The following is a 10,343-nucleotide window of genomic DNA, read 5'->3' as shown; positions in this document are numbered from 1 at the left end:
CATAGAATCATAGAATTTTTTTTTCTCGATCCCACTGTCTGTGTCATTGATGAAGATATTAAACAGTACTGGTCCCAATACGGACCCCTGCAGGATGCCACTCGTCACCAATCTCTGGTTTTGGTTGTTTTCTAAACTAAAAATCCCTTTCAACAAGAGCGTGCATATATGTTCACATTTGCATCTGGGGTACACTTTTCTTTAAGCTAAAATGGAAACAAGCCTACTTGGGTACTATTGTTCACCGAAAGTAAAGCAAAGAGCCAATGACTACTGGAGTGAATGCAAACTTTTCTCCCATGCAGTTCACTTCTCAGCATTCGTTCAAAATTTTCAAAGTGATTCAACTCTGTCTTCTTAGGGACAAAGCAGTCCTGTTGATACTCAGCCACGTTCTTGTCTCCTCAGCCATCCCAAAGAGATCATACCAGTTTCTCTAGGAAGCTTCTGGAGCTGTTTTTGATGACTATTATTACTGTTTACCTTCAGCTGTTCCTTCCTGGATCCTGCCTGGGTCAGCACCTTGCTCCCTCTTTGCTGGTGTTTCTTTGTAGCAAGGCTCCCTCCCTTCCTAATCCCCGAAGCCTTTGAAGTAAACAGCTCTTTTTTGGGTACACTTGCTCTGTTATTGAACTAAAGCTTCCCCTGTGTGAGCTCTGCTGGGCCAGCCAACTCGGCAGCAAGTGCAAGGCACAGGGGTTTCATGCTGTTTCACACTGATGTCTCTTTCACAGGAGTTATTCAGCGCTGTACTGCTGTGAAGTACCACTACACCTCCAGCTCTCTGCCTCGCAACTTACCCATTAACATCACGAACACCATCCGGCAGGATGAGTGGCATGCGCTCCGTAAGTAACCCAAAGCAGTGTATAAGACTGTTGGATTACTTAATGCCTTAATGCAATGTCTAGTGAGGGCTCTGAATCAGCTAGCTGTCACTAGGCTCTAAGCATAAATACATATTGGTTATTGAGGAAGGGCAAGCAGCTGACAGTATAATTGGAAGGGGACACGAGATTTGGAGGGGCTAAAGCAGTGAATTCAGGAATTCAGGCATGTGTGTAGTGTGTTGCAAGGTGTAATTGTATTCTGGATCTGGGGACAGACAATTCCTAGCTGGCTTACAGCAAAGGTGCTGCATCACCGTGTATAGAGCTTGTTGCATTTTCCTGCGTGCACAACCAGTGACCTGGTGCAGCTCCCTGGCAACCAGCTCTTTTAGGGAACTTCTCAGTTTGTCTTTGCAACCTCCTGTTACCACCTCCTGGCCCACAAGCTGCCTCATGGCCAAGTCCTTCCCACACAGATGACTGACCTGTAGCCTGTCACTGAGACGGATTTGTTTTTTTTTCTGCTCCTGCTTCTCTCTCTGTTTTCTTGTTCTATTGTCTCACATAATTCTGCCTAGCCCCTGTCATGTGAGTCTCAGTGCTGAGGAAATCCAGCTAGAGACTGAACTAGGAAGAGACAAGAACAGCACTTGTATTATGGATGACAAAGTGCTGTTCATATCACTGGTGCCCAAGCTTTTTTTTAGCACTTGTTACTGGAGTTGTTCCCGTCATACTGTATTGATCTGCTGTCTGCTTCTGTCCTCCCACTATTCCTCTTTCCAGTTCACACTACTATCTGCCTTCCATGCGCTTAGTCCTTTACTTCGCTTCAGTGTCCCCTCTCACTTCTTTTATTTCTATTTATTTTCAGCAGACATTCACCCAACAAACTCCATCCCAAAGAAACGCACCACAAAACAAACAAACAAACAAATAAAAGCCCTTGCAGTACTAACATTTACAAATCGTTGCCGAATTCATAATGCACCCCTTCTGTCCCATGTTGGGGAATATTTGGCCAGTATTCCTCTTGATAAGGACAGAAATGCTCTCTAGTTGCACAGTGCCCAGCAGAAGGGAGTCGTTAGCTGGATTCCCTTGGTTTCAGTGTAATGGGCAGTCTACCTCAAAGAAGCTACAGGAGTCGTCGTCCATGGGTGAAGTATAAACTTTAGAATCAGCAAATCTAAATCTGTCTGGACTCTCTCCTGGCTGTCCTGTCTGGGTGCCGCCACGTTCACGTCTTCTTTCTTGCTTTTCTCCTTTCTCTTTCCTCAGATCTGCGGAGGATGACAGCTGGCTTCATTGGCATGGCAGTCTCCATCATCCTGTTTGGGTGGATCATTGGTGTGCTGGGCTGCTGCAAACAGCAGGAGCTCATGCAGTACGTGGCTGGGCTGCTCTTCCTAATGGGAGGTGAGAGCCTTTCACTTCTACTCCTGAAGTCACCACAGTCAGTATTGCTGGCTGGGGAGGTGCTCTTAGAAGTAAAGTCAACCCACAGCAAACACACGAAGCAACTCTTTAGTGCAGCAAACCATCAGCACAGCGTAGAGTTACCACTTCCAGCACTGGACAGGACCTGTGCTTGCATGGGTATGTGCACGTCTCTGAGTAGACCCTGCTGTATGTACGCATGAGCCTTCTGCTCTGGAGAGCTGGTGTGTAGCCACAGGGACCGTGTGCACAATGAGCACAGTCCTCTTGCCTGCTCTGTGTGGAGCCTGTGGTTCCTGTCAGGCAGCTCAGCTCAGTTTTCCCTAGGGAATCTTAACAAAGAAAAAAAAAAATCAATGATGTAAAGCACCTTTCTGCTGTTCAAAGAAGATGTTCACACCTTTGGGTAAAACAATGAAGTCCAAACCCAGCCAAGCCTGGAGAACATTGGCCCAGTGGTAAGGACATGAGCTCAGTGCTTGCCCAGGGTGTTACATCTGTTCCTCCTGGCTGGGAGCAGACGTTCTGCATGGCCAAAGGTTTTTCTGAACTTTGATTGTTCAGCTGAAAAAACGGGCAGTGTTTTGTCTTTATTTGAAAGGGGCATAGTAGCAACAAATGCACCAAAAGGGTGAGCTCCTGAGATGCTGCAAGGATGGGGATTCTTAAATTGCAAGCAGTAAATAGGCAACTTTCAAGTATGAAAAAATGAGACTCTACTTAAAAGCCAGAGCTGCTACCCTAGAGGCCCAGTGTCAGAATCTATAATGGATGCAAGCAAGGAACTTGGTGACGTAACAGCATCTGTATCAATTAAAGTAGGTGTGACACTGGTTTGGTGCCATTTTTTTAGGGAGGACGGGGACAGAAGAATATTCCCTTGCCATAAGTGAGCCTTCTCAAGGAGTGTTTTTTTTGGGCAGCTGCACAGAAAACCACCCTGCTGAGATGGCATGATGCTAGAAAGGCTGGAAGTTAGGCTTGTGCTGTCCTTGATCATCTTACGTGCTGCTTAACTGCAGTTTCCTTTGGGAACATTTTCATTTCTTTATTGCACAGCAGTGAGAGAGTAAAGTATTATAAGTAGAACAGGTAGACTAGATCCCCTTCGAGTGCTTCTGCACTTACCGTCATGATGGGCATGCTGTCAGCACTAAGAGCTGTCGTCAGTATTTAGACACAGAGCCAGAGCTGGCGAGAATAAAATGATCACCTTGAGTCCAGTGTACTAGTGTATATCAGACATACTGGAGTGCCTTGCGTTATAAGGTTCTTTGGCTTTTTTGCTCCTCTATATAGGTGCTTAGTGAGCGTGTAGCGGATGACAAAAACCTGGGCACTTTCTATGGGCCTAGGCTACAGCTGGCAGGAGTCTGGATGTTCCTAGCAGAAACCAAGCAGTGCTGCACTTCACAGCCCTGGGCTTCATTTATTTACCTTGCATAGGAGATACTGCCCAAGTACCGTCCGGAACCCGGTGACATTAGTCATTGGAAATAAATAAAGTCTCAGGAGAAGTGAAGCATGACATGTGACTGAGTTCAAAATAGCAACAGAGAGCGCTAAGGCAATATTGGTTATTTCTGAAGTGAGGTATCCTGTAGTCCTACGTATTTTGCCTTTTTTTTTCCCCCTGCCTTGTAAGAAAGTGACTGATAGGACTACGAAAAAAAAAAGGGTAACTTGATCTTGAAAATTCATAACTTCGAAAATCCCAGAGCATAATTAACCTGTCTGAGGGCATTGTAGAACCCTCTTGCTTTTCTCCTGCAGGTACATGCTGTATCATCTCACTCTGCACATGCGTAGCTGGGATCAATTTTGAGTTATCTCGCTATCCTCGCTACGTCTATGGGCTGCCAGAGGACATCAGTCATGGCTATGGCTGGTCCATGTTCTGTGCCTGGGGAGGCCTGGGCCTTACCCTGCTGGCTGGGTTCCTCTGCACATTGGCCCCATCACTCAACACTTCTCGGGCATCTGTACAAAAACCCAGACAAGAAAATGGGGCTGTGTGACCTCAGAGGGAGTGAGGAGAGACTCTGGAAAGCGCAGCCTGGGCAGAGCTGTGGGTTAACACCAGGAAGAAGTGGCACGTCAGCGTGTGGAGAGCAGTGCCATAGCTGTGGAAATACCAGCCCATGGGATGCTGCTACGGCCTCCAGTCGTGGATAAGGACATTGCAAGTAACTCCAGGTTTGAATTATTGCCGATTTGCTCATTGATGGTTTAAGGGGAACAGTTCTTTTGATTTGTTTTTCTTCTGTTTACAAGGGATTAAGTCCAAGGCTGTGTCTTTTTTTGTGCTGTTTTTTGAACTGTACCTCCATGGTCCTGTTATTGTCCAGTTGTAAGGGATGTTTACGCACCAACTCTATTGCTGCAGGTCTGTGTAATTCAGACCCAAATTAGGGCAAGGAGCTACATGAAGTTGGCTTGAACACTTTTGCAACAGGCATGTCTAGTGTTGGCTCAGGCCATCATTTCCCAAAAGAACCTTGATCTAAGCCGAGGTTTAGGCCAAAGAATTAGCCCATTCTTAGTATTAATTCATTTAGATCAGAAATCTGTGCTATTCCATGCTGCAGTATCAGCTATTTACTCACTACTAAAGCTGTTTCCAAAAGGAGCTGGCTGTAACTGAGCAGCAAGACTCTAAAAAAACTCTTACTGGCTTTAGGAAAGGAGGGGAAAGTTTTCCTCAGCTTCTTACACAGGTAAGGTTACTCATTTGGTGAACATACCCTTGTTTTAATGGGGAGATGTATGCAACATGCAGCTGATAACTACTCCACTAGAGGCCAGGGTATGTTTCTGAAAGTATGTCATAGTTTGAGCTGCCGGGATCAACTTTCACCCCCGAACTAACTTGTGGGTGCAACTCCTGTTCTGTGAAAGGAGATGAGTAATTCTCCCCAAGCTCAAATAGCAGTACTGCTAAAATAGCAGAAGATGTACAGCCCCCTCGAATATTAACGTCCAAAGGAACCGCAATGTATTTTCCTCAGGAACGCGTGGCTTCTGCTCACTTCACCGCTCACCCCTTTCTAATGTCAAATGCCCCCTGAGCATAGCATGTCAAGAACACACATGCTCCGCTGGAACAAGCTCCCTCTCCAAAATGAGCAGTAGGGACCTTGGAACCAGTGCAAGTACTAGGGCTAACTCAGGAACATCAGCCAAAGTACTTTGGGGTGCATTTTTCTTTCATTCATCTATTCTTTCTTCCCTCACATCCCCGCCCCTCTCCCAAGTGTCCAAAAACTGCACAGGTAAAGATGAGATGGCCAGCATTTGGAGATGTTTACATTGTATTTAAAATACAATACAGTGGCATGTAAGATACTTAATGCTAAAGTCAGTGTATTTATGAAAAGTGTAATTTTTAAATGGAAGTTGTAATTCTCAACTGGCATTAAAAGTACTGAAAGACTTGCTCAGTGGATGAAACCTTGAATTCTTTCTGACTAATTACCAGACTGATTCACCAGAGCTCACATACACATCAGCAATGGTGTTAAAGCTTCCAGAGTTAAGTTTAAACAACAAAGTTAAAACCTCATTCATGTGTGAATCGTGTTCACTTCTCCCTTGCAAAATGAGTGTTAGTTCAAAAGTTTCAGAGCCTCTAACAAAGCTGTACAGTCTGTTCACTGGCTGCACGCGTAAAAACAGGGGATGCTGTGTGAGCTGCCGATCATCAGTTTCAAAGTACACTTACTGCAGTATAACCTGTTGGTCCTCATCCAGAAGTAGCAGAGCAGGATTTAATCCAGTTCTAGCAGCAGGAGGCTCCAAAGGCAGCATGATGGGCACCGTGGAGAGGAGGTTCTCACCTTCCCTTTTGCAGATGTAGAACCACCGAGCAAGGGCGACAGCCCCAACACATCACGGATTTGTTTTTAGAGGGAAAAAAATGCTTTATTTTTTCCAGACAGAAAGTAAGTGGTACAGTCCAGTCTAGTCCTGTCCTCTGCCAAGGCCACAACCTTAACTGGGCAGAGATCAGGCATAGTACTGCAGATTGGCTTTTTTCTTTGCTTGAACCTCCAGGATTCCTTCCATGTAGTCCTCGTGGGTGAGCTCTGTAGCTCCACGGCGGAGGGCAATCATCCCCTGCCCAACAAGACAGTATTTAGAGAGGGCATGTGAGCACCACATCAGTTCAAAGTAATTACTCCATGCTAGCTTTCACATCTCCCTCCTGTCAGTGCTGGCTGCTGTAGAGCAGTACTTACCGCTTCGACACATACAGCCTTGCACTGGGCTCCATTGAAATCATCTGTGCAGCGAGCCAGTTCCTCATAGTTCACATCAGGGCTGATACGAGCGGGAGGGGGGAAAAAAAAAGTCTGAGAACATGTACCAAATAGAAAAACCAAGGTATGGAGCTTCCTTAAAACCCAACAGTGAGCTCTCAACAAAAGAGAGCGCCTACCACTCCACAGCCCTGAGGTACCGTCATGACTGACAAACACAGCCCCAGGCGGCCATGCCTCATCCATACCTGACATTCATTTTGCGTGAATGGATCTGCATAATTCTGGCTCTGGCCTCCTCATTAGGCATCGGGAACTCAATCTTGCGATCTAATCGTCCAGAGCGGAGCAAAGCTGGGTCCAAGATATCAACCCGGTTGGTTGCAGCAATCACCTAAGTAGAAGTAGGGTCATCAGTCTGAGGCACCTGGAGGACAGGCCTCTCCTCCCCAAGGATCCACCAAGCTTCTTCCCTGGACATTGTTTTCTATCCCCTGCTAGAGTACCCTGGACCTCAGTAGCACTCTCTGCTAGATCCCAACCTTGACTTGTGTGTTGGGCTGGAAACCATCAAGTTGATTAAGCAGCTCCAGCATGGTCCTCTGCACCTCCCGATCACCAGCCTTCTCACTATCAAACCTGAGGAGGAAACAAGGGTAAAACTATCAGTGTGAACCTGACCACCCTGCCCCTATGTTTTTAATCACATAAAAAGACAGAATGACTGCAGTTCACACTCCTTAGCCAAGGTCTTCCAAATTCCTCCTTGAAACTACAGGAAGTCCTACCGTGATGAGGACTGTGACTAGAATAACTGTCAGCAGCAGCTAAGTCTTATTATGTCCTTAGAGCTGAATGGGGCTAATGTTGTCCAGGCCCAAGTAGTAAATGAGGGTAAACATCTCCATGTGCCTGATGCAGTTATCAGAAAACAGTTTTATACAGCAGGAGACCATCAGATAGATCCTGAGTCTCACGAACTTTGCTCATGAGCCCAAGGTTTGTGGCAACTGCTATCTGTGATTAGCTTTACACTCTGTTTCTGAATAGGCCACGCTTTAAGCTAAGCTTCCCTCACATACACAGGCAAAGGGGGCTGCTAGGCAGCTCCCAAGAGCTTTGCAACATGGCCTGCACCTCACCTTTTAGTGCCAATGGCATCCAGTTCGTCAATAAAGATGATGGAAGGAGCTTTTTCCTTGGCTAGAGCAAAAGCATCGCGTACCAGCTTAGCTCCATCACCAATGAACATCTGCACAAGTTGCGGACCCGCAAGCTTCAGGAACGTAGCCTGGGAAGTGAAAGAGAATCCTATGCCTCATTTCTCAATAGGGTCAGTTCTGAGTACTGCAAGAAGCCCTTAATTAAAACAAGCAAGCAGACAAGAAAATCCCAGCCTTTGTAACATCAGTTTGTGTGTATGACCCCTCTTCCCCTTGGTGGTGTTCTTATTCCTTTTCAGGTACTATTCTACAGCAGCACACACTTTGAAAGGTTCCTTTTACCTTGGTCTGGGCAGCACATGCTCGAGCTAAGAGCGTCTTCCCTGTTCCTGGAGGCCCATACATAAGGACTCCTTTGGGCGGCTGTATACCCAAGTTTTCAAATTTCTCCTTATGATTCATTGGCAGGACAATGGCCTCCACGAGCTACAGCAAAAGAAAAATATTAACACATAAACCCATTCTACTCCACAGATCCAGGCTGCCTGCTTTGAGCTGAAGTTCAAAGACTGTTGTCCTCAGTCAGACCAGAAACTAAACATAAGGTATCACCTCTTGGATTTGTTTATCCAGCCCCCCGATGTCACTGTACTGCTCTGTGGGTCTCTCATCCACCTCCATGGCTTTCACCCGTGAATCGTATTCCGTAGGTAGAGTCTCCAGGATCAAGTAAGAGTCTTTGTTCACTCCCTGTAAACACAAGTCCTTTGCTTTTAACAGGCCCTTCAGATAGCTATTAGTAAGAACGCAATCAAAGGTGATTCACTAGACCTCAAGGACGCAGGACCAGCTTTGACGCTGGCACTCATCAAATCACCACAGCTTGGCACAGTGGACAACGCCACAGCTAACCTAGCACATTTTAAAAGGAAGGGGCCCAATTTACTTATAATACAAAAGACTGATTTTAGAAAGCTTACTAGGTGATATCTAAATGTTCAGCACCCAACTGTACGTATAAAGACCCCTTCCAACTACTTTTCTATACTACAGATATGACTGAGCCCATAATACCTTTTTATTAAAGTTTTAGTACAGAAATGGTCTTGGAGAAATCTGCACAGATTTGTCTCCTTTCTAAAAGGCAAGACATATGTCATTTTCTGGCCAACGTTATATCTGAGAATCACAACAGTATCACTCACCACTAGGTCTCCAGGCTTCAACTTCTCAGCATCAACCAACCCAATAACAGGCAGGAAATATGTCTGTAGGAAAGGGATCAGAGTAAGCAAAACCAGCCGTACTAGGACAAGGTCCTTTTCAGCACTCCTCGCACCTAGCTGGGCACATGGGTCCTACCTGGCGCGTAGAGGTCTTGATCACAGCACACTTGCCCTTTCTCTGGGAATCCAGGTCAATGTTTGCTCCATCCTCCTCCTGGTCATTGGGGTCAACATCCAGCAGCTGAAAACCAGAGCGAGAGATTTCATGATAATGTAACCAGGCTAGCAGGATGACGCCAGGATTAACGCTTCTAAATTACATGCAGTAGGAGAAATAAATCTTCCCATCATCCATCAGCAGTAGAATCCTGAAAGCATTAAAGCCCTCCTATAAAAATTAAGTTCCTCCTCTCCTCGTGAAGCAGCACGCAATAGCGCATAGAAGGACGCTATAAAGTCCAGAACAAAGTAGTAGCTAATGGCACCGACTTCTCCTCCCATTACAGCAGCTCACATTAAGCCTTAAGTTCATTAAGTTCTAAAACACTAGTACAAACCAAACCCCCTTTTTAAAAATAGAAAACTGTCAGCATTTTTTAGCAGATCAGCAAAATTACTCAATTACAAAAAGAAGGTAATGTAGTAACAGAGCCACTGCTTTTCATTCACTGTCTCACAAGTTTCAGAAAGCACGTACCAAATTTCACATGCCCAAGTCTACGCTAAGTGAGGCTGTGTCACCCTCTGACGGCTACCTTACGTACAGACGAACAGTAGCCAACACCTAAGGAATGACCCACACAAGAAGTGGACAAGTGATGTGCACTTCCAGGTCACAAACAAAACCAACAGAAAAACCTGAAAGTCCTGGCTCCAGGAGCGTCAGTAGTTTGAGAATATGCCGTGTCTCAAATTACTGATGACCTCCCCTGCCCTTCTCCCTCTTGGTATGTATTGCGCACACTTCTCACATTGCTGCAGAAGAGCGCACCGCTCTCACCTCAATAACGTTAGAGACAAGGTACGGCAGGGTTTTGTTCACTTTGATCTTCTCACTGTTCTCTTTGATCTTGTCTTTCATGGCCTGAAGCTCGTGGGTCACTCTCAGTACCTCACTCTTCATGATCTGGAATCAGGACGCAGAAGAAAGAGATAAGAATATCAGAAGACTAAGGCAAGATAAAATTCATACATTATTCTAGAAGTAAAACAGTTACAAAAACGTGAGGAAACAGTGGGTATAAAGGGAAATGTAATATCAAAAGAGGAAAAGCCAGCAAATGAGCCAAAACTGGTTAGGAATCAAGCCTATGCAGTCCATTCTGGTCTCCAACTAATCAATATCCCTAAGGAATTTCTTCCCAGTGTTACTGGATAACCTTAGCCTGATCAATGCATCTGCTTACAGGGCTGCAATATAACCTG

At 45.6% G+C, this 10,343-nt stretch overlaps 2 protein-coding genes across 2 annotated transcripts in view; one reads left to right on the top strand and one right to left on the bottom strand.

Annotated features, from left to right (window-relative positions):
- Positions 1–4,288, top strand: part of LOC103921730 (transmembrane protein 178B-like) — an 8,484-nt gene extending 4,196 nt beyond the window's left edge. Inside the window, exons 2-4 of the mRNA XM_009329743.1 lie at positions 735–848; positions 2,112–2,249; positions 4,044–4,288. Of these exons, the coding sequence (XP_009328018.1) occupies positions 735–848; positions 2,112–2,249; positions 4,044–4,288 (497 nt within the window). The remainder of the gene's footprint in view (positions 1–734; positions 849–2,111; positions 2,250–4,043) is intronic.
- A 1,266-nt stretch (positions 4,289–5,554) lies between these two features.
- Positions 5,555–10,043, bottom strand: PSMC3 (proteasome (prosome, macropain) 26S subunit, ATPase, 3). Its single transcript, XM_009329708.1, has 10 exons — positions 9,919–10,043; positions 9,055–9,159; positions 8,898–8,960; positions 8,305–8,442; positions 8,035–8,178; positions 7,672–7,820; positions 7,072–7,168; positions 6,778–6,923; positions 6,509–6,590; positions 5,555–6,386 (listed from the first exon to the last, which is right to left on the bottom strand). Exons 1-10 carry the CDS (start codon positions 10,039–10,041, stop codon positions 6,276–6,278), a joined length of 1,158 nt encoding a protein of 385 aa, XP_009327983.1. The 5' UTR covers positions 10,042–10,043; the 3' UTR covers positions 5,555–6,275.
- Positions 10,044–10,343: the final 300 nt, after the last annotated feature.

This window comes from Pygoscelis adeliae, unplaced genomic scaffold (genome assembly GCF_000699105.1).
Source record: "Pygoscelis adeliae isolate BGI_AS28 unplaced genomic scaffold, ASM69910v1 Scaffold117, whole genome shotgun sequence".
Taxonomy (NCBI): Eukaryota; Metazoa; Chordata; class Aves; order Sphenisciformes; family Spheniscidae; genus Pygoscelis; species Pygoscelis adeliae.
Note: the sequence above shows the minus strand (reverse complement) of the source record. Positions and strands in the feature narration are given on the sequence as shown.

What these genes read in the sequence shown, in the direction of transcription:
- PSMC3 (XM_009329708.1), bottom strand. Translation starts at nt 10,041, where the DNA reads ATGAAGAGTGAGGTACTGAGAGTGACCCACGAGCTTCAGGCCATGAAA. An exon ending in TTGTCTCTAACGTTATTGAG is followed by an intron (nt 9,160 to 9,918) that starts GTGAGAGCGGTG and finishes TCTGGTTTTCAG; the next exon opens with CTGCTGGATGTTGACCCCAA. An exon ending in TGGATAAACAAATCCAAGAG is followed by an intron (nt 8,179 to 8,304) that starts GTGATACCTTAT and finishes CTTTTGCTGTAG; the next exon opens with CTCGTGGAGGCCATTGTCCT.